General features: G+C 63.6%; 2 protein-coding genes and 1 long non-coding RNA gene across 6 annotated transcripts; 1 reads left to right on the top strand and 2 right to left on the bottom strand.

The window, feature by feature from the left end:
- Nucleotides 1–603: 603 nt before the first annotated feature.
- GHDC (GH3 domain containing) lies at nucleotides 604–3,831 on the bottom strand. Its single transcript, XM_027747221.2, has 8 exons — nucleotides 3,596–3,831; nucleotides 3,383–3,513; nucleotides 2,716–3,292; nucleotides 2,280–2,463; nucleotides 2,120–2,191; nucleotides 1,860–1,993; nucleotides 1,639–1,727; nucleotides 604–1,523 (listed from the first exon to the last, which is right to left on the bottom strand). Exons 1-8 carry the CDS (start codon nucleotides 3,813–3,815, stop codon nucleotides 1,323–1,325), a joined length of 1,608 nt encoding a protein of 535 aa, XP_027603022.1. The 5' UTR covers nucleotides 3,816–3,831; the 3' UTR covers nucleotides 604–1,322.
- Nucleotides 3,637–4,361, top strand: LOC120323080. The gene is made up of 2 exons (XR_005563207.1): nucleotides 3,637–3,820; nucleotides 3,979–4,361. It is a non-coding gene; the product is annotated as an uncharacterized LOC120323080 (long non-coding RNA).
- LOC114001747 (signal transducer and activator of transcription 5B) lies at nucleotides 4,328–20,154 on the bottom strand. Of its 4 annotated transcripts, none has more exons than XM_027747179.2 (19): nucleotides 20,113–20,154; nucleotides 9,989–10,126; nucleotides 9,716–9,872; nucleotides 9,546–9,635; nucleotides 9,193–9,367; nucleotides 8,988–9,118; nucleotides 8,747–8,898; nucleotides 8,520–8,675; nucleotides 8,255–8,434; nucleotides 8,033–8,120; nucleotides 7,811–7,933; nucleotides 7,567–7,659; nucleotides 7,192–7,398; nucleotides 6,900–6,994; nucleotides 6,703–6,833; nucleotides 5,842–6,012; nucleotides 5,594–5,645; nucleotides 5,251–5,358; nucleotides 4,328–5,182 (listed from the first exon to the last, which is right to left on the bottom strand). In XM_027747179.2, exons 2-19 carry the CDS (start codon nucleotides 10,114–10,116, stop codon nucleotides 5,056–5,058), a joined length of 2,364 nt encoding a protein of 787 aa, XP_027602980.1. In that variant the 5' UTR covers nucleotides 10,117–10,126; nucleotides 20,113–20,154; the 3' UTR covers nucleotides 4,328–5,055. The 4 variants fall into 4 exon arrangements, with proteins under 4 accessions (XP_027602980.1, XP_027603009.1, XP_027602999.1 ...); XM_027747208.2 differs by having other exon boundaries at nucleotides 5,857–6,012; XM_027747198.2 differs by lacking the exon at nucleotides 20,113–20,154 and adding an exon at nucleotides 13,357–13,709.
- Between the last annotated feature and the right edge of the window lie 1,466 nt (nucleotides 20,155–21,620).

The following is a 21,620-nucleotide window of genomic DNA, read 5'->3' as shown; positions in this document are numbered from 1 at the left end:
CAGCCTGGCACCCACACCCAGGTGGGCACCTTACAGCCTGGCCCTGCCCAGCACAGTCCCCCCCACCAGCCTGCACCCCCACTAGCGTCGGTGTCCCGGCAGGGCAGTGCAAGCAGAGCCAGCCAGTGCAGCCCTGGCCACACACGGCTCTCCCAGGCAGGGGTCTCCAGGCTTTTGCTGCAGGGAGCCACCCCCAGCCCAAGGCAATGCTTCTCCTCGACTTGCAGAAGAAATTTTGCTCCAATTTTTTCCAGCAGGGAGGGTGTAAGGGGCCCCAACCCCGTTATCCCTGGCGGGGGTCTCAGCTGTGCCGGGGGATGCTTTGCTTTGTGTAAACCTTGTCCAAGACATCATCCCCTGCCCGCGGCCCAGCAGTCGCCCGGCAGCAGCTGCAGCACAGCAGGTGCCCCACATGCCCTCATCAGCCCTTAAAATAACCCATAACGAACGGGTGGGGAAAGGACCAGTCCCTCCCGATGATACACGTGTGCCTCAAAGGCACAAAGAACCCGGAGCCTCCAGAGCCCAGCCAGCCGCTGAGCCGGTTAAATATTCATGGCTGCCCCTTCCCCAGGACCCCCAAGAATGGCAGTGACTCCTCAGTCCCCAGAGCAGTCAGATTGCTCGAGCAATCTCTTTAATGAGGATTAAAAATAATAGTATAAAAAATGAATCCCAGAGCACGGCCCTTTATTTATTTTTTAAGAGATAATCCTCCTTTACTTTGCTTCTGGTTTTAAAACATTAAAAGCATCCCTCGCTGGAGCTTATTCTTTCCTAAACCAGTGGATGTGCACTAGAGCCTGGCTGGGGCTGCTTCATGGCACCTGCCACCACCAGCCACCTGTGCCTTGCCCAGTGTCCCTGCCAGGGGACAAAATGCCACAGGGCCCCAACACTCAGTGCGGTGATGAGCCAAGGCTCTGCTGCTCCTCCTGCTCCTGCAGAGATTTCCATTGTGCCCTCTGCCTTGGACAGGGCTGTGACAGCTAAGGTGTCCCTCAGGACAAGGAAAGGCACAGGCACCCATTTCACTGTGGCTGCAGGCACTCCAAGGCACTGAGTGAGCAGATCCAGTGGCTGCAGGACCCCACTGCCCCATGACACTCCCAAGTGTCCACTCCATCCCCGCAGCAGCACTGAGCAGGGAGCAGAGGCTTGGTCAAGCTCACTGTCCCCATCCACTCTGCTCAGCCAAACCCCTGGAGCTGGGCACCCTCACCCCCACACCCCCAGCACCGGGGACACGGTCCCACTCCCTCTTGGAGAGTGCACACCAAGCGAACCCCAGGGTGAGTGGGCTGTGGAACCCCTGGGCTGCCCTAGGAGATGACAGAGCCCTGAATGAGCTGCAGCAGCCGCTCCTCCCGCAGGACCCTGGGCATGGGCACAGGGGAGCCCAGTGCCTCCCGCAGTCGGGTGAAGGCTCCAGCCCTCACCAGGTGCAGGCGCAGGGGCCCAATGCTGCCCTTGAAGCGGAAGGACTTGTAGACAAGGAAATCCTCTTGGAGACACTGGTCCAGCTGCAAAGAGAGGGCAGCTGCCTGTGCTGGTCCCACACCATTGTCCCGGTGCCCCTCAACTACCCCCCCCAGAGGCTGCCAGGCCACCCCAGAGCAGAGCCCACGTTCCCCTCACCTTGTAGCGCTGCCCCTCTGACAGGTCCCGCAGGCCCTGCAGCTCCACGAACACCTCGTAGTGGGGGGCGCAGGGCCCCGAAGAGTCGCCTGGAGCAGCACCATGAGCACGTTTAGAGCTGCCCACAGCCCTCAGCCCAGCTGGGCCCCGGAGGGTCGGCAGAGCCCTGGGCAGTGCCAGCCATGCTTTTAGGGGGACTCGAGCAGCTCAGGGGGACTCACCCAGCAGGCTACTCTCCACACAGACATAGTCAATCAGGCGAGCACCCGGCCACATGCCCAAGCCACGGCACAGGGTCTGGCAGAACCGCTCCTCAGGTATGTTCTCACCCCGCACACTCAGTGTCTGGCTCTCCCTGTGGCGCACGGGGCTGGGGTGAGTCACTGCCACCCTCTGCCACTGCCACTGCCACAGACCCTGCCTGCTACAGGGCCCCCTCACAGCTCCCCAAGATGAGGGGCAGGGGTTGGGGTATCCTCACCTCCGCACAGGTTCCACCACAGGACACTGCTTGTGGAAGCCAGCCACCCTCAGCACCTCCCCAGCACAGCACCTGTGTGGGCAGAGGAGTGTGAGGGAGAGCTGGGTGTGTGGGGCTGGAGTGAGTGATCCCCCAGGACCACACAGCAGGGAGGAAGCACCTGTACTCTCCTGGCTGGGCTGTCACAACCAGCCCATACTCTCGTCCCTCCCAGAGCTCATCCAACAGTATCGTCCGTGGTTCCTCCTCTGCAGGGCAGGGCAGGAACTCGAAGAAAGCCCAGTCAGGGCACAGCAGGAATTGGGGCACTGGCTCTTCCGGCCACAGGTTCACACCAAGCAGGGCTGGGCAGAGTCAGTGTGTGTCAGTGTGAGCCCTCAGACCCTCTGTCCTTGCCCACACAGCATCACCTGGTCCAAGGGGGAATTTTTTGCTGGTGCCAGCACAGCACTGGTTTTGGGGAGCAGGAAGGGGATGTAGTACAGAGATGCACCGGTGTCTGCTGGAGCAGGGGGATCTGTGCTGCCATACAGCAGCGGTTCCCTGCATGCACCTGGGGCAGACTGTGGGGACACCCTGGCATGGGGGACACTTACCTCCCACTGCCTGGTAGAAGGGGTAGTAGATGGGCAGCCCCTGGCAGTCAGCCTGGAGGAGGGCGTCGCAGTAGAGTCGCTCTGTGCTGTGTGCTGACCCCACCACCACCACCTCCAGCTGCGGCCACAGGCGCCGCACGATGCCCTCGAAGCCACGGGCACACTCAGCGCGGAGCTCAGCCGCCCGGGCAGGGTCGGGGGTCAGCAGTGCCTGCAGCTGGCTCCGCACCTCCTCAGGCAGCCCGGGCTGGGGGCTCAGCCTGCCCAGTGCCAGCTCCTGGGCCAGCCGGGGCCACTCATCGTGCAGGGCTGCCAGCGCGTCGCGCAGCTCGGCTGCCAGCCCGGCCTCCAGAACGTGCAGCCCCCGCTGCCGCAGGGCGAAAAGCAGCTGCACTCGCAGGGCGGTAGCCCGCGAGGGCAGGGCACTTGCCGGGGTAGGGGTGCAGTACAGGGTGGGCAGCGGCCACCCCGCCGGGGTGCGGGGGCAGCCGGGAGTCCAGTGCAGCAAGGCCGTGCCCCGGCAGGTCAGCGCCCGCGGGAAAGCGGCACCGAGGGCATCCAGGTAGAGCACGGACCCCTGCGGGGGAGGATGGGGTCAAGAGGGCAGACTCCGCGGGGGTCAGACCCCACGAGGGTCCGCGCCCACCCCACCCGCTGCCCCCCGTACCTGCAGCGCGGGGTCGGTGTCCCAGCAGCTCCGGAGCAGAGCCCAGGGGAGCAGCGGGGAAACCGGATCCGTCGGCGCTCCGTCCCGGCAGCGCTGCCCCAGGGGATGCCGCTCCCGTAACTCCTCGGAGCCTGCCGGGAGAGACACGAGGTGAGGGGGGCAACTCCGGGACCTCCCCCCATCCAGCCCCCCGCGCCGCCGCCCCGCGCTCACCGCCGGCCGGGCCGGTGCCGGGGCCGGTGCCCAGCAACCGCCGCAGCCGCCGCTCCTGGCTCAGCCGCACGTCGGTGCTCAGCGCCTCCAGCCGCCGCCGGTACCGGCCCCCGGCACAGCGCAGCGCGGAGCGAACCAGGCGGTGCCGCAGCGCGGGGACAGCCACGGCCACGGCCACGGCCACGGCCACCGCCGCCGCCACCGCCAGCGCCGGCAGCATCCCGGGTAGCGACCGCCGCCCCCGAGCAGGGACCTGGCCCCGGACTTTCCTCGCCCCCCGGCTATTCCGCCTCCGGCAGGAATGACGGAGAATTACCGCGCCCGGCACCGCCCCCCCCGCCCTCCCCCGCTCTACTTTTATTTTCATTTTCAACTTTCCACAGCACCCCCGGAGACCCCCGCCCGGCAGGCCGAACCAGGACCCCCTGCTCCCCCATTAAGAGGAAGTTCCTTCTTGGGAAAAACCGGGCAATCGGTCCGGTTTGCTTCACTTTTTGCCTGCAAAAATGGCTCCAGCCCCATCCCCATCCCATCCGCTGCTCTCTAGGGCAGAGCCCTCTGGATCCGTCCTGCATGTGCCAGGGGAGGCCCGATCCCCCTGCCCTCAGAGACGGGGACCTCAAACGCTGGGCCTGGCCCCAGCATCCATCCGGTACACCAGCTGGAAATGGAGAGCATGCAGCCCCCTGGAGGGACCTGCCTCTGCCCGAAGACACACTTGGAACCCAGAGCTTTTGTGTTATAAAAATATTCCGTGCTTTATTTACTCTGTGGTAGAAAAATAACATGGCCAGGACCCCAGAGCTTCCTGCCCCGGCAAGGGGAGAGGTGGGGGGCAGAGGGCTCTGCTCCCCCAAACCCCCTGCCCACCCGACTGCCCTCTTGCACCCTGCCACCCTCGTGCTGCAGCAGCTCTGGAGGGGACACTGAGGCCGGAGGGGCTCCTGCATCCTTGGGGGCCAGAGGAGGAGATGAGGTTGGGGAGGGGACCCTGCCACTGTGGAGCAGAGTGCAGCACCGGCGAGGGGGAGCCCCGGCCAAACCCCTGCTCCACTCCATGCCCCCAACACACCCCTGGGAACAGAGCCGCGGGGGAGAACAAGAAGGCGACACGTACATTCTTAGTGACGACTGCGAAAGCAAACCTGAGGCCGGGCTCCCAGCCCCTGCCCCAGCAGCCCCGCGGGGGGAGCAGGGGGCTGCGGGGCCGGTGCTGGCGGAAGCGGAAAGCCGAAGCTGGGCCTCTTAAAAGGAACATACAGGAAAACCATGCGACAAATCCGCTGCCGTTTATACAAGGGCATAAACACCAAAGAGCCGGACGCCAGCCTGTGTTTCAGGGCAGCACGGAGCAAATCCTGGGGGCAGAGCCCACCCGCCGCCCCCCCAGCACAGAGACACAAACACAGCACAGTCCCCGCAGCGCCAGGGCCAGTGGCGAGGGACCAGGTGCCTGCCCGTCACGACTGGGCGTGAGGGATCCACTGACTGTCCACGGGGCGCCGCAGCAGCTCCTCCACGTGCCTTGCCACATCCATCGTGTCATCCAGGTCGAAATCACCCTCAGGGTCCAGCACGGGGTCGGGGCTGCAAGAGGCAGGGGGTGAGGAGGGGACCGGCTGCAGCAGGATGGGGGCAGGGGATGTGATACCTACTTCTGGGTGTACATGTTGTAATGGGGCTGGGAGCAGACGGCAGGCGAGGGCGCCTGGTCCATGTAGGTGGCCCCTCCAGGGGCAGAATCGCTTGATGGATTGACAAACCTGTGGGGACAGGTCTCATGAGTGCTGGCACAGGACAGGATGGGCACCCCGGGGGTGAAGTCACGCTCTGGAAACTTTCACCCCCTCTGAACAGCGTCTCCCAAGGCTCAGCACCGATGTGGCCATTGGCAGCTGAGCTCCACAGTGCCCTGGGCTGCTGGTCACCCCTGCCAGCTCGACAGGGGAAATCCCATGGGACCCACTGCCCAGGGTTTGCCTTTGGTGTCACACTTACTCTGGCACCACTTGCTTGATCTGTGGCTTCACGTATCCATCCACGGCTTTAGCTAGAGGGAAGGAGACAGCGCTGAGGCCCCAGGATCCTGCTCATGCTGTGAACCTGTGGCAGTGCTGGGGGCTTCAGCTGCAGAGCCCCTGTGGGGCCAGTGCAAGCCCCAGGGTGGGGGATGCTGTGAGCCCCAGCTCCACGCCAGCTGGATGCACAAAGGAGGGGACACACATGGGGTGAAGGGACAGCGCTACCTGGCGTGGACTCACAGAGAACCGGCGTGTAGTACTTGGAGAACACCTCATCCTTGGGCCGGTCGGGGAACACGTAAATAAGGTAACTGAGGTCCCCAAGGCGGTCGGCCAGGGAGCGGATGGAGAAGTCCCTGGTGGTGAAAGGCATCAGGTTCCAGAACATCCTCTCAGCTGCAAGACAAGAATGAGGACCACGGTGATGTCCAGAGCCAGTGGTGGCTCCTGGCCCTGCTCTGGACACAGGCTGTGAGGTCACATTGAGGAGCAAACAGCATGTCCCACGCTGCATCCCTCCCCTGGCGACAGCTGAGGACAAAGCACGTGTCGCCAGAAAATGGGATAAGGCAGGAGGCACAGTGAACCCAAGGCAGGTCTGGCCTCATCCAGACACACAGGGGGTGAGTTTGAGTTCCCTGGCCACAGGGGCTCTGTGGGGTTCTGCCGTGCTCCTCAGCCACACGACCCTCCGAAGGACACTCTCATGAGAACAGCAACAAGCAGACTCCTGCACGGGGTCAGGCCACCCCTTCAAACCCCTGCACTGGGGAGCACCACAGTGTCACTGCATTTCGTAAAGCCCACATCAGTCCCCAGGGCTGGGTTGGAGGGTTCAGCCCAGTCACTCCCTGCTCTCGCCAGTGCTTGGGCCCAGTATTGCCATGGGTGCAGTGAGTGAGGGCAGCGCTGCTCCCCACAGGGCAGCTGAGGAATCCCGTGGGCTCTTGCATTCACCCCTTTCCCAAGGAAGGCTCTAGCGTGCCTGCCATGGCACTGCCAGTACCCCATGAGCATGAGACAGCCAAGCACAAGGTGGGGGCCAGGGACACTGTCTGGGGGTGCCAGCACCCGGCACACACTCACAGGAATCAAACTTCCAGGCGATGGTGATGCCACCAATCTCTGAGTCGCTGAAGCGCAGGAGGAAAGTCCCGTCGGGCTTGTTGATGAGCAGGTCGTGTGCCTGCTGCTTGTTGACGAAGCCCAGGATGGCCCTAGGCAGAGCAGGGCGTCAGGGCAGGGGGCTTGGCCTGGGCAGCACGGGGCAGGGCGGCTCTTACCCGTCATTCCAGTGCGGCTTCAGATGCTTCTTCAGCACCTCCATGACCCCGTCAAACCACTGCCAGAAGGTGTAATTCCTCCCAGGCAGGTTTTCCTGTTGAAATCCCCAGAAAATGAGCACCCTGCCACCAGCCTCGGAGCCGCTGTTACACAATAAAGCCATTGGATGCAGCAGCAAAGACTCAAGGACCTGGACTGTGGGACTCCCAGGTGGACATGCCCCATACAGCCCTCCAGCACAAGCACTGGGGGCACTCCACAGCTCTCCCGCACAGACTCCAGGCTGCTCACCCGGTTGAACTGGGACCAGGACACCGTGGTGCTGCTGTAGTCCTCCAGGTGGGAGCTGGTGCTGTTGAACAGCTTCTGTGCCAGGAACACCAGGTTCTCCTTGGTCAGCCCACGGCTGCTCTGCACCTCCGCCTTGAACTTCATGTTGAGCGCCTCGCAGAGCTGCGGCCACTGCACCTTGTCGGGCACGGCGAAGGGCACGCGGCCCTGGGGGCAGAGAGAGAGGTCAGCACCAAGGTCTGCCTGCTGCCCCTGGGCACGTCCCACCAGAAGGCTGAGCCCGACTCCTGGAGCCCCCCAGGAGGCTGAGCCCAACTCCCACAGCCCCCTGGGGCGAACAGGGCCTGTCCTGCCCCCCATGGCACTGGCACTCACAGGCTCGGCAAAGGCATTGTCCCAGAGCACAGTGGCCGTGGCATTGTTGTCCTGGCTCCCGTGCACGATCACTACCACAGGCAGGGACAGCGTCTGCCAGGAGGAAGGAGACCAGAATGGGTTGTGGGGCACCACAGGAGCATCGCCTGTGGCCACCCTATGGCCTCAGCCCAGCCCCACACTGTGGGCATGGTGTCCGTGGCTCACCAAGGGCCTACAGAGGGAACATGGCTGGTGGCTTTACCTTCACCTGGAAGACCAGCTCATTGCCACCAACACTGAACTGCGACTCAAAGAGGATGGTGAACTTCTCTTCCGTCACTGACTCGGCCCCACGGCGATCCGAGCGCTTGATTCGCTTCAGGGACTGCAGGGACATGAGAGGTGAGCACAGGGGAACAGATGGGGACACCAGGGTGAACACAGGGGGACATGAGGGCACACGAGGGGAGGCAGGGGCACTCACCATGTTACGAAAGTGGGCACTGAGTGTTCCAGTGGCCTGGTGATACTCCATCACACAGCAGTTGTTAAGGATCTCCCCACTGCTCTCGCTGCCACCAGAATGCAGGGGTCAGGGGACCACCAGGGCCGGGAGCCATCTGAGGTGCAGGCCCCCCCCTGCCGTGCTCCCCACTGCCTTGGCAGCCCCAGCCCCCCACTACACCCCCCCAGCCCCCGGCATTACTTGCGGGTGCTCTCGTTCTTCAGCAGGGCCTTGGCTTGCTGCTCACTGATGATGGTGGCCTTTACCTGGGGGGGGTTCATGTGCACGTTCAGCTTCCCCCCCACCAGGAGCCGCACAGTGGCTGCGAACTTGGTCTGTGTCTTCAGCACCTGGGGGGGCTGCTTCTCGATGATGAAGGTGCTGGAGGGGCAGGAGGATCAGGGGGGGTGGGCAGAGCAGGGCCAACCCCACCCACTACCGCAGTCCACCCAGACCCCACCAGTACCTGGTGACCAGGGCAGAGATGATGTCGGTGATGGTGCCGTTCAGCTCTGACAGCATCTCCTCCACTGGGCCTGGGATTGGCAGCTGCTGGCACAGGTGCTCAGCCCGGCGGATCTGCTGCCGGTTCTGCCAGATGATCTCCGCCAGCTTCTCACACCTGAGGGGAGCAGGGCTCAGCACGTGCTGCAGCTCAGCACCCCCTCCCGCCCTGCCCCACCAGGCACCCACCACGTCTGCAGCACATCCAGGGTGCCCTCGGGTGGGCCCCCGTTCCCTGCCAGCTGCTGCCGACGCTTCCACTGGATCAGCTCATCATCCAGGATGGTTGTTTGCTGCTTGCGCAGCAGCTGCAGCGTCTTCTGGTGCTTCTCAGCCAGGTCCTGCAAGGTGGGATGGTGTCATGGGGCACAGGGACAGCATCACAGGAAGCAGAGGACAGCATTACGGGGGACGGGGTGGCATCACTCACCACGCGGTACTGCTGTAGTGTCTGGGCCTCCCGGTGCAGCCAGGCCTCCAGCGACGCCTTCTTCTGTTGCAGTGTCGTCTCCCGTGACATGCGCTCCTGGGGGCCCAGCTGAGAAAGCTGGGAGAACTGGGCTGGGGGACAGGTCACAGCATTAGGGCCAGCCCTGCCAGTGCCCCGGCCCCACACCCCTCAGCCCCCCACCCACCTTGAAGGCGCATGTTCTCCTGGTACTGGATGATGAAGTACTCCTGCGTCTGCTGCAGCTTTTTGAGCTCGTTCTCCGAGTCCTGTGTGATGAGCCGCAGCTCCTCGAAGGTCTGGTTGATCTGCAGGTGCTTCTGGGACATGGCATCCACCAGGGAGCCAGCAGGTGACGGGCTCTGTGCAGGGCACGGGGCATGCTTAGCACTGCAAGGGGACCCTCCCTGTTTCCTTGGGTGCTGGGGGCACCCAGAGCACCCCCTGCCTCAGGGCTGCTCCCCTCATCATGCTGGAGCCCCTGAGCATTCCCCCAACCCTGTGGGACCCTCTCCCTCACCCCTCCCAGCTCCCACTCACATTGTTGGCCTCCCGCACCAGCCGCTGCTCGTGGTAGAGGATGTGCCGGATGCAGCGCACCAGCTCCATGGGGCACCGGTCATACGTGTTCTGTAGGAGAGCACAGCCTCAGCCAGGCACAGGGCAGGGACCCTCCAGTCTCACACTCCCACCTGCGGCCCCCTACTTGCCTGCAGCTGTGTGGCGTAGTGCCCCAGCTTGATCTTCAGCAGGAAGCCATCCTCGCCCACTTGGTGGTCTGCCTTCTTCTGCAACTCCTGGATCAGCCCCTCCAGCAGCTGTGTTGCCTTCACATTCTCCTGGGGGTTGTCAAGGTCGATGGAGTCCCTACACATGGAGCAGAGAGCATCAGGGCAGCCTATTGGTGGGGGGCACCCACTGGCACCCCTGAGGCAGCTGCTGCCAAGCCCAGCACCCCCCTGGGGACAGGACCCCCAGCTTACCATGCCTGGCTCTCAATCCACTGTGACAGGTAGTGCCGCACCTCGATCGGGAAGTGCTGCCCATAGAGTGCCTGCATCTGCCGCAGGGCTTCGCCCTGGAGCTGCTGGGCCTGGATCCACACCGCCATGGCTCAGCACCTGCAGGAGATGGGCTGTCAGGGCACCCGTGGCAGACAGGCAGGCGCTGTGCTGTGCCGAGTCCAGCCCCAGCTGTCCCCACACCCTTTGCAGGAGCTTCCACGTTCTCCTTTGCAGGAGCCTCTGGAGTTTCTGGTGCTGCCAGCGCCGTCTCCAGTGGTTGAAAGAAGGGGTGTGTGGGGGCAGGGGACCCTGGCTCTGAGTCACCCCCTCTTTTCTAGGAAGAACCCTGGGGGTGCCCGGGGCCAGGGACGCGCCTCTGCGCGGCCTCTCCACATGGTTCTCATTTCCCCTCACTGTGCCACGGGATCGCAGCCATCGCTGGCCACGCAAATGAGGAAACGGGGCTGAGGGGAGGGAGGGCTGGCCAGAAATCCAGGGTGACGCAGAGCAGAGGCCCCCCCTGCGCTCGCCCTGCTCCTGCCCACACCCTGGCAGTGCTGATGGGCAGAAGCAGTCCCGGCCCCAAGGGACCACGTGGCACCACAGACCCCGATAGCTCCCTGGTCCCAGGGTCACTGTATGACCTATGTCCTGGTGGACACGCACAAAGCTTCTCAAAGCAGTTTTGGGGCGGCTCTAGCTCCATGCAGGAGCACTGCCAGATTCCACCCACCACTCAGCCTCAGTTCCCATGGGGCAGCCAGGGATGGGACAGTGGAGATAGCACCTCTACTAAAACCTAGTGCATCCCCTGGGCAGTCACACCTGTGGCTGAGTGTTTGAGGGTAGTGCAATGGTGCTCAAGGCCCCCCCAGACGAGGAGGCAGCAGTAAATAGCATTTAGATACACTCACGCCCAAACCGCCTGGGATCTGGCACCACACGGAGGGGCTGGGCAGAGGTGTGAGGCCTCATGCCATGTCCCAAGGCCGAGTGATCATCACAGGACCTGGTCACTGCACTGGCTGGCGACAAGCAGAAGGACCGAGCCGGTGGGGGCTGTGCCTCCCCAGCTCCCCAAAGGACTTTGTTCAGCCTCAGAAATACCCCATGGCCCACGCAGCTCCAGAAAAGCCGGTGCGGTCCCTCAGTCAGGGGCACGTGCTGCGGGACAGAGGCAGCGGGTCCGAGAGGAGCAGCCACGGCTGGAGCCCCTGAGCTCGGCACACCCGCCCCTGAGCAGGAAGAGGAACAATAACCCAGAGCTGGCTAAAAATGAATTTTTCCCCTATAAAATGGGAGGAACATTTCCACATTCACAGAAATCACCAAGCTGGAAATGCTGCTGGCAAGGAGGAGCCTGGGGAGGCATAAGAACGCCAGCAAGGAGGAAAGGAAAGGTGGGATGGCCAATAACAGGACAAGCTGCTGTTGGAAATTGAGGACGCTTGATAAGGGGCAGCGGTGGCAGGGCCAGGAACAGCCATGGCCATGACGGTGCCACCACGACACAAAAAAATGAAGTCCCCAGCACTGCAAGGACATCTGCATGGACACAGAGCAAACAGATGCTGCCCTGCCTGTCGAGAAAATGGTGATCTCTTCCCATTTTGTGGTGACAAAACACTTCCTACTCCACTCCAGTGTGTTGTTAAGCAACGAGTCTCCAGCTGGTCTGTGGTGAGCCAGCAGGCACTGTGCTTGGCCAGCACCAGCCTGGGAGCAGGAGCACCAGCATCACATCTGCCTCTACAAGGGAGCATGCAGCCACCTATGGTGGCACTGCTCACCTGGTGTGTGCCCCAAAACACCACTCGTGCCAGGCTTGGGCACAACCTCCATGGGTATTGTCAATGCAGCAGTGGACATTTCTGCAGGCACCTCATTTTGGTTTCCTGTGTCTCACCTGTGGACTGACAAACCAAACCTCCCCGTGGGCTGCAGGGTGCCCTGAGTGCCTCAGCACAAGCCGCCAGTGCTCCCTGCCATGAGCAGATGAGGCTTTTGGCCCCGAGACCCAGCAAGGCTGAGGCAGCAGCTCAGTTTTGGCATGAGCTGCAGCACCATGGTCCCACTGTGCAGCCAGAGCCACCACGGCCAGCTTTTCCAGGCAGCCCTGCCTTCTGTGCCCAGCTGCTGCTCGCAGCCACTGCCTTGGCTTGGACCATGCTGAGCACCACTCTCCAGCACCACATTCTCCAGTGGCACCACTGGCTGCCCAAGGGGTGGGAAGCCGAGGATGGATTCACCCCTGTGCCCAGAGACTGGTATTCAACCACCTCAGTGCCACCACCCAGCCCATCAGCCCCGGCGCTCTCCGTGGCTCCGGTACCACGGCAGAGCCACCGCAGCCTCAAGCGCTGCCACGGGTCAGCTGTGCTGCAGCCGCCAGCCCCGCGCGCACTCCAACAACTGCAACAGGCAGATAATTGTAGTGGTTTAGGCTACTTTGCATTTACTCGCTGGCAGCGAGCTGGAACCCACCCGTCACTGCAGCTCGGTTAACCAGCAGCACTCGACAAGCCACAGCAACGCGCTCACCGGAGACTTATCGCCTGCAAAGAGGCACAGGCAGCAGCTTCCCGGGGTAGGACCAGGGCTGAGGAGAGGGACCCCAGTGCCATGGGGAGGGACCCCAGCACCACAGGGACCGTGCGGAGGAAGGAAAACGCCAGCAGTCATTGCTTCTGCCTCTGACAGACCCACTCCCCGCTGCCAATGGGAAGGCACTGCCAAACCCGATGTAAAATCCATGAAACCCACCCAAAAGGGGCTCTCAGAGGGCTGGAGACAGCACTGGGGAAGAGGATGGTGGGGGAGGCTGGCAGCACCGCTGGGGCTGGGGACAGCCAGGGGACTGATGTGACTACAGCGGGGAAGGGTTGCAGCCGCAGTGGCAGCGGGCTGGCGCCAGCAACAGGTCCCAAGCTGCAGGAGAGCCGGAGTACATCCGTGGGCAGACAAAAGGAGGGAAATGCCTCACGGGGTGAGGCCGGCAGTGGCACTTTCTCACGTGTCATGGGCACGGCAAAACCCAGACACGGGCAGCAGTCACTCTGGGGCTGGGGCATGCTCCACACGGGATGCTCCTTGCAATCAGCCACGGGATGCTCCCTGCACACAGCCATCCCGAGGACCTTTCCGAGGGCAGGACACCCCTGCCATGGTGCTGGCACAGCCCTCGACAGCAGCCCCTTACCCCGTCCCATGCCCTGCAGGACCAGACAGGGGCCCAGGGCCACGCAAAGCCCTGGGGGGACCACAGCAAAAGGCTCTGGCTGTAACCCCCCACCCCACTCCCGCGCCGGACACACGCAGTCCCTCCGCCGCGGCGGCTCCCGCACTGCCCTTCGCCCGTCGATCTCCCGGCCCGGGGCTCTCCGGAGCGGTGTCCTGCCCTGGCAGGGGCCCGGCGCTGGGCTCCGGCGGCGGCGGCCCAGCGCCCGCTGCGTCTCCCGCCGCAGTAAACACGGACACGTGGTTTCTCGGCACCTCCGGGAGCCCGCGATCGCTTCCAGGTCAGAGCCGGCCCTGCTCGCGGCCGCAGGGCCGGACCCGCAGCCCCGCGGTGGTGCCGCCGGGGGGCTCCGGGGCTGCCCCTGCCAGCGCTGCCCCTGCCCGCGGCAGGCCCGGCGGGAGGGTCTCCTGCAGCCCCCAAGGTGGGCAGCCACAAGCAAGGTCCCTCCAGGGCAGGATCCAGCCCCCAGCCAGGCCCGGGGGACGGTGGGGACGGCACTCGAGAGCGGCCGCTCTGCACACGCAAGGGCTCTGGTTCTACCAACACAGACACCCACCCCTCCACCCGCACCGTCCCCCTGCCCACCCCGGCTCGCTCCAGGGACCCCCTGGAGCCTGGTGCGGGGTGCCCCGTCCTGCAGCCGCACTCACCCCGCTCTGCCCCACGCGCCTCTCCAGTGTCCGAACCCGGGGCAGCCCGGCCGCGGCTCCAGGCTGGTGCTGCCGGCACAGCCGGGCTCCCAGGCGGCCGTTTCGAAGGCTGCGCACTACAGGAAGGAGCAGAGAGCAGCTATTTCCTTCCAAAATGTCAGCTGCCTGCGCAGGGCAGCCTGCCCTGGGCTGCTGGCAGCCACCTCTGCCTCGGCTGCCTGTGGGGTGCCGGCTGGGGAGCGGGGCCAGCACACCCTCCTGCTCGGCCCCACACACCTCCCTGGTGCCAGAGTGAGCACAGCCTCTGTCCCCAGCAGAGTGGCGGTGCTGACCCCCATGAGCCCCCATGACTGGCCAGCAGCCAGGGATGGGACGCCAGGGACCAGTGCAGGAACTCGGCATAGGGGGAGACAGGACCCACTCATCTGCACCCCCCAGCTCTGCTCACACCCCCACAGCGCATGGCATCGGGGTAGAGCCTGCACCGAGAACACCCAGGTGCTGGTGAGCAGCCCCCAGACCCAGGCCCTGCTCACAGCTGTAGCCAGGGCTGGGGGCACCGGGGCACAGCAGAGTCAGCACGGAGGGCCCAGGGCTGCTCGCATGTTTTACACCGGCCTGTGGTTTCCAGCTCTGGCTGGGAGGCAGCAGCCGGCACGGGAGCGAGCTCCTTCTAGAAGCTCTGTGCTTTGATGGGGTTTGTTTTTCTCCCACAGAAAGTGGTAGCAGCCGACGGCTTCACCCTGGCGCCATCGGGGAGGAGGCAGCTGAGTGCCCCAGCCCACGCTGGAAACATCTGGGGCCAGGCACTGTGGGGCTCATGAAGGAGGTAATGCTGGCTCTGTTAACAAAATGTGCCAACCTAGGGCAGAGGCAATGGGTTCCACAACCAGTGGGCAGAGCCAGGACTAGTAGCACCAGGACCAGCTGGGTGTCCTGGCAACTCTGGGAACCAAAAATGGAGAATTCGAACTGTTACAGGAACAAGGAAACCTCACATGTGACCTGATGCTGCCCAGGGGGGACACCAGCCCCTCACAGGCAGAGGTGCCCCAGCTAGGGACAGGCATCTCAGGGATCAGGGACAGGGGCTGCCAACAGTTCTGCTCATGCCACAGGCCAGGGGCTGTGCCTGCCTGCCAGCACTTGCCATCCTTGGGAAAGGTTTTTCTCCGCTCTTCAGATTTCCTCTTCCAACCACAGAGGCCTAGAAACCTGGTCAAACCAAAACCACCAAAATACCAAACAAAATCCCAGCAAAATCCTTTGAATGAAAGGGCTGGGACCGTGAAAGAAAAACCACCCTGGTGCACCAAGAGCCGCCCCGGGGCAGCCACAGCCAGATACAGGTGCTGTCCCGGCAGTGGTGGGATTCCCCCAGACACTGAGGATGTAGCAGGACCAGCACTGGTGGGCAGGACACACCGTGCAGCACCCAACCAGCCCCATGAGCTGCATGGAGCCTGCAGGACATTCGCCATGGGGAGCCCAGTCCCTGCCAGCATCAGTGCTGCCTCTGCCATAAACCCCCAGACAGGATTAGAGAGGCCAGGCAGAGCTTTAAGTATTCCTGGCTCCCTGGGGCCAAGCAGCCGAATTAACCGGGTGCGGCACTTCTGGGCTGGCACAGCGGGGCTGGCACAGCTGGCTCTGACGTCTTGGGGCTTCCCCTGGGCTTGGTGGAGGAATCCTGGGGCAGGCACACAGCCACTGCCTACCTGCAGCATCCCTGCTTGGGCAGGCTCTGGCCCTTGCCTGGGAGGGGACATGCCAGGGAACTGAAAGAAGGGATTTTCCCTCCACACTAATAATGACCCACCTCAAGCCCCTGTAACACCGCACTGAGGGCACAGCCCCAGGGTCCCACAGGTCCTGCGCCAGCCCCCAGCATTGAGGCCACATCCAGCACAGCCCCTGGCTCAGTGATAATCCCTGCTCAGACCTGCACCAGCCCAGGAGGGATGGGCTGGGAGAAGGACCTGAGGATTAAGCTCATTTCAGCATCGAATTAGTCCTGATTGGGGTCTGGAGACACAATTTCATTTTCTCTGCCATGCATCAGTGAGCGCACACAATGGCACTAATCCAGCCACAGCCAGGCTGGATTTTCTGTGCAGGACCCAGGTGGGTTGGGGGTGATGTGGGCAGTGCAGGCACCAAGTGCTGCTCCAGCCACATCCAATTGATACCACGCTCCTGCTCCCCGTGGGCCTGGGGACATGGGGCAGGAGATTCTTTACCACTGGCACAGCCATCCTGCAGGGCCAGCCCAGCCAGCATGGCATGGGATGGGCTTTTGGGATGGCTGGTGATCAGGGACAGGCAAAGGGACACCAGAGCAGCCTCTGCATCCCCCCTCCCAACTCCCAGGGTTCATTCCCAGCAGCTGCAGCAGCTCTGCATATGGAGATGCTCTCACACCAGCTCTGTGGAGCAGGATGGAGAGGGGTAAAGCCTTGCCTTTGGAAGAGGAGATATAGAGACACCCAGGGATGTGGGCAGGAGGGAAACTAGTCAGAGAGAGAATAAAACAACCAGAACACCAATAGTTTGTGCAACAAAATTTTCAGTCAAACCCAGGCAAGGGTGAAGCACAGCATGCATCCACATGCACACAAACATGTCTAGGTGGGAGAGCTGGGTTTCAGGTTTCCTGGCCCTGGGATGGGTTCTGCAGCCTCTGGAGCAACAGCAGCCACTGGCAGTGCCAGGGCAGAGCCCCTGCCTTTGGGCTGCACCTCGAGCCCCACCGCAGCATCTCCGTGAGTGGGGCCAAGGCAGCTGCATCCCCGGGGCTGCAGCCAGGGCCAGGTGTTCACACCAGACAGGACAAAGATCATTTTATAGCAGTTTCAGCTGGTGAGAGGGCTCACAGCTGCCAGCAAGAGCTGCCTCTTTCTCTTCTAAAGGCTTTGTGGGGCCATTAAACAAGAGGGACAAGAGGCTAGACAGAGCAAGTACCCCACGCGTGGTGGGCAGGGCTGAGCTGATGCCACTCTGGCTCTTCAAGGCAGCAGCTCTCCAGCACCAACCTTTTCCCCAGTTCCCTCCCCAGCAGAACTCTGCTATAAACCAGAAATTACAGCTCATAACACAAAGTTACAGGGAAAATGGAGATTGCAAAACTCACCAGTGACTCTTTGAACCAGGAGTGGGTTGTGACCATGCTGCGGGTTCGGCTACACCGCTGTGGCTGCCCCAGCCCAGTGAGCAGCTGCCTGGCAGCCCATCACTCCCAGCACGGTGGGAAGCGTGAGCTGGCACTCAAGGAAGCACCGGGCACAAAGTGCCTGTGAGCAGCCAGTGCTCCCAGCCCCTCTGGTGCAGCCAGATGGGTGGATTCTGCTTTATCAGCAAGTCAGCTCAGCCCTATCAGCCAGGAAGCCGTGTTCACAGTGCCTCCCCCTCGATGTTTCCCAACACAGCGGGAGAAGCAGCGTGCAGCAGCCTACCTTTTATCAGCCAGCAGATGTTGCTAGAACTGTTGCTGCATGTAAAATTCAGGCATGCCCAGCGCCACTTGGATCCCTGCACCAGCCACGCGGTGCCAGGGTAAACACCCCCGCCCCCTTCCTCCTGGGATCAAAACACTTGGGGGTTGCAAAATAGACACCCCATGAAAGGAAAGGCATGCCACAGAAACATTACAGCTGTCGAGGCTACTTCTCCCCGAGCATGCCGGAGCCCCGGAGCCAGCAGCCGGCACAGCCTCCCAGGCTGGAGCTGCCTGTGCAGCCTCAGAGCTGAGTACTGATCTGTCCCGGTGAGACAGGGACTGGAGAACCCCTGCCCTCGTCCCCCATGCCCCGGCTGCCCCACGGAGGGTGCTCTGACAGCAGCACCCACAGTGTGTGGGACACCGGGAGCCGCCACAGCTGCATGGCCAGAGGGACGTGGCCCTCAGCGCAGGTATCCAGGGGATGCTGATGGGACGGAGGTCCCACTCACCCCACACACTGCCCTGCTGTGCCAGGGTTCCCACCGGCTCCCCAGGGCTGCCGTGAAGCCCATTGAATGCAGCCCAGTTCACAGTCATTCCTTGCAAACCAGAAAGTCATTTCCCAGCCGACGGGGCCGCTTCACTGTACTCGGCCCAGCAGAGTCACCGCTCTCCACCCACGCCATGGACGAGTGCAGGGAGCAGGGATTTTTTGCAAGCAGAGTATCTGGGTTTTGCTATCACTCGAGAGAGAGCTGGGAAACCCCATGGCAAAGCCTTTGCAGACACTTTGGAGTCAGCACTTCCCCTGCAGTGAGAGGGGAAGGTCCCTCCAGAGGCTCTGTGTGCCCTGCGCCGAGCATCCACAACTGCAGCTCCCTGTCCAGTGCCAGCATCCCTTGTCCTGCTCCAAACATCAGCCTCAGCACTAGGCAGGCACAGCACAGCCAGCAAGGTGGCTCTAGTGACAACTGCAGGGGCCAAATACCCCTGAGGGAGGACACTGTCAAGGTGCCACAAAATGCAGAGTGGGTGACAGCCACCCGTCACACCCCTCTCCCAGCCCAGCTCTCCTCTGTCCCCGGGGAACAGGCTGTTGGCATCTCTCAACCCGAACCAGAGCTCCTCCTCCTCCTTCTCCTCGTGCTGCACCCACCACACAGCCCGTCCCAGCCCAGCCCTCCCCAGCCCAAGGGATGAGCCACTCCCCAGGAAAGGTTATAAAACCCAGGGAGACAGTCTCCATCCTCACATCCAGGACCTTGGAAGCACATCAGGTCAGGCTGTGATCCCAAAGGCTTCAGGAGCACCAGGGCCGGGGCAAGTGACCCTGACACTTCCAATGCCTCCCCTCACCCGGAGCCACACACACAGGGCACAGCCAGGCTCGGCACTGGACCCAAGCAAACCTTCCTCCAGCATGGTCACAGAGCAAGTGCAAACCTCTGAAGGAGGACAGCAAACCTCGGCTCAAAATCACTCCAAGGGAGCACGGCAGCTGCAGCCAGCTCAGGGCCATGCTCCTCATCATGGGCCTGGGGCTGTCCTCCTGGAGTCAGGACCCAGAGCGGAGAGCTCTTGCAGTGCAGGGCTGCTTCCCAGTGCCCATGGTGGTGGACAGGCTCTCTAGAATACCCCATGGTGCCCACACCAACTGCCCTCACATATGCTGCTGCTGGGGCTCCAGCTGTTCCGGGGGCAGGCACAAGCGCTATGGGGAAACAAGGTGACTGAGACAGCCCAGGGCCAGGAATGTCCTGCTCTAACCAGGTGACCCACAAGCCAGGGACATCGTGTGCCATGTCCCTGCCACGGGCGAGCCATGCGGCCCTGCCCTGTGCCCAGCCCTGCCTCCCCACTGCAACGCACCCCAGACCCCACGAACGAACTGCTGCTGGCCACTGCCATGTCCCCGTGCCACGGGGCGCTCAGCACGGCACACGGAGACTCGAACGAGCCAACGACCCGGGCCCACAGCTGCCACTGGAAGTGTCACGGCGCCACAGGGTGCGCTCAGTAGTGCCGGTGCGAGCCGGGCACGGGACCCCCGGAGCCGCGCGGCGCCTCGGCGGGAGCTGCCCGGGGCCGGCCGGGCACCGAGCCCTGACAGCTCCGTATCCCGCTGGACAGGTGGCCGCGGCTCCCCCGGGCTCCCAGTCACCGGCCGCGCCCGAGCTGGGTGAAAGGCCACCGGGCGCTGCGGTCCCCGCGGTGTCACCGCTCCCGCCTCCCGCCGGGGACCGATCCCACCCGCCCCGCGGCGCGGAACCGCGTGTCCCATCGCCAGCGGCGGGGCTCGCGGGAATACCGCCACCCCGGTTCGGTGTGCTGCCTGCGGCGGACCCCCTCCCCGTCGCTGCATGGGACCCCTCCCGCTGTCCCGAACCCTCCCCTCGGCCCGAGACCAGGGCTCGGAGCCGCTCCCCGCGGCCGCCGCTCCGGCGGAGCCCGGAGGCGGGAACTGGCCCCGCTCCGCCGGGAGAGGAGCGCCCCCGTTCCGGGATGCGCCGCGGCACCGGGACGGGCCCGCCGCCCCAGGAGGGGCCCCGCTCGCCGCCTCCGCCCGCCCCGGGGCCGCGGGCCCGGCCGGGCCCCCGCAGCGCCCCGCGCTCGGCCCGGCCCCGCCGGGAGCTGCGCCCGCCCGGGGTTACGAAACACCCGCAGCGCGGACTGGACCGCCCCGAGCCCCGGCCCCGCCGCACCCCGCCCGGCCCCGCCGCGGAAGGAGAACGGGACCCCGGCCCGGCCCCGGCGGCGATGGCGGCTCCGCGCCCACCTGCGGCCGCGGCGGCGGCTGCGGCTCCGCTGCTCCGGCGGCTCCCGGCGCTCGGCTCCGCCGCCCCCCCCCAGCGCCCCGGCACAGCCCGCGCCGCCCCGCCCCCCCCGCGGCTCCGCCCCCGCCCGCCCCCGCCGGCACCGGGCACCGGGAACGGCGCCGGGTAACGGGACCGGTGCTGGGCACTGAGTAACGGCGCCAGGTAATGGCACTGGGTTAATGACACCAGCACCGGGTCTTGGCATAGGGTGCCAGAAGTGGGTAACGGCACTGGCACTGGGTAACAGCAGCAGCACCGGGCACCAGCACCGGGCACGGGCAGAGCCCAGAACAGCTACAGGCTTCAGCACCGACTCTGGCAAGTCACAAACTAGCACCGGAGTTTAGCACTAAGTACCAGGGAAGCCCAAAGCAGCACCGGGCCTCGGTGCTGGGAGTAGGAGTGATCAAACCGGTGGCCGCAGACATGGCTGCGGGGCTGCCTCGTGCTGACACTGGGCCTTCCGTGTGAAGCGACCGTGGCTGCCTGGTGTCCACTCCTGCCACAGACTCGGGCTGATGTCTCGTGGCCATGTGCACAGCCAAGGTCCCCAGCGCTGCCGCAGCCTCGGGCACCTGAGGCGACAGGATCCACCTCTCCTGAGCTGCCACATCCCCTGCACGCTTTGAGGAGACCCAAGGCGCTGCTGGCTCCTCTGGGGTTGCCCAAACACAGAAAGGTGGCAGTGGCCATGAGAAAACCATCCTGAGGGGCTCTTGCATAGGTGCCACCCACAGCAGACCCCTCCCGGCAGCACTGGCACCCCGGGGGCATCCCGGGTGACAGACACCCCGGGCAGGGAGTTGCTGCGTGGTGATGGGCAGGGGTGGCGGCAGGAAGCAATACTGGGTGTGCTCGTTCTGCCCCAGCGCTCGCACCCACCGCATGGGATCTCCCGGGCTTTCACTTTCATTACCAGTTCATCTTCTGTGGCCTGAAAAAAACTCCGGAGGGAAATTCAGCCAGCACAGGGCCTTGTCCCATTCTGGGCTGGCAGAAGCACAGGTAACCCTGCCTGGGGTGGTGAGCACCCAGCTCTGGCCTTGGGAATCTGGGAGGGATGGGCTCATCTCTCCTTGTGCCAGCACTGGAACAGAATTGCTCTCAGACAGTTGATGCACTGGCAATTGCAAATCACTTGGCCACCGCGTCAGAGCACAGCCCCAAGTTCCCACCTCTCCATTGCTTTTGTACTAAAGTCCTCCAGCTCCAGCTCCTCACTGCCTTGTCCAAGAGATAAACACCTGTGGGATGGGCAGGCACCAGCACAGCACCTGCTCCATACAAACGGCAGCCACAAACCGGTGCTTTCTGACTCACCTCCTCCCCGCCAGCCTTGCTCTGTGCCCAGAGCAGCTGCAGTGAACGGGACAGCCCAGGGGGACGGGTGACTCTAGCCCAAGCAGTCCCTATCTCCCATCAAATGTTTTGCTGCCTACACTCACCTCTCTGTAGTGTTTCATGCACA

Source organism: Pipra filicauda, unplaced genomic scaffold (genome assembly GCF_003945595.2).
Source record: "Pipra filicauda isolate LSUMZ 115617 unplaced genomic scaffold, ASM394559v2 scaffold193_size2426894_pilon, whole genome shotgun sequence".
Lineage (NCBI taxonomy): Eukaryota > Metazoa > Chordata > Aves > Passeriformes > Pipridae > Pipra > Pipra filicauda.
Note: the sequence above shows the minus strand (reverse complement) of the source record. Positions and strands in the feature narration are given on the sequence as shown.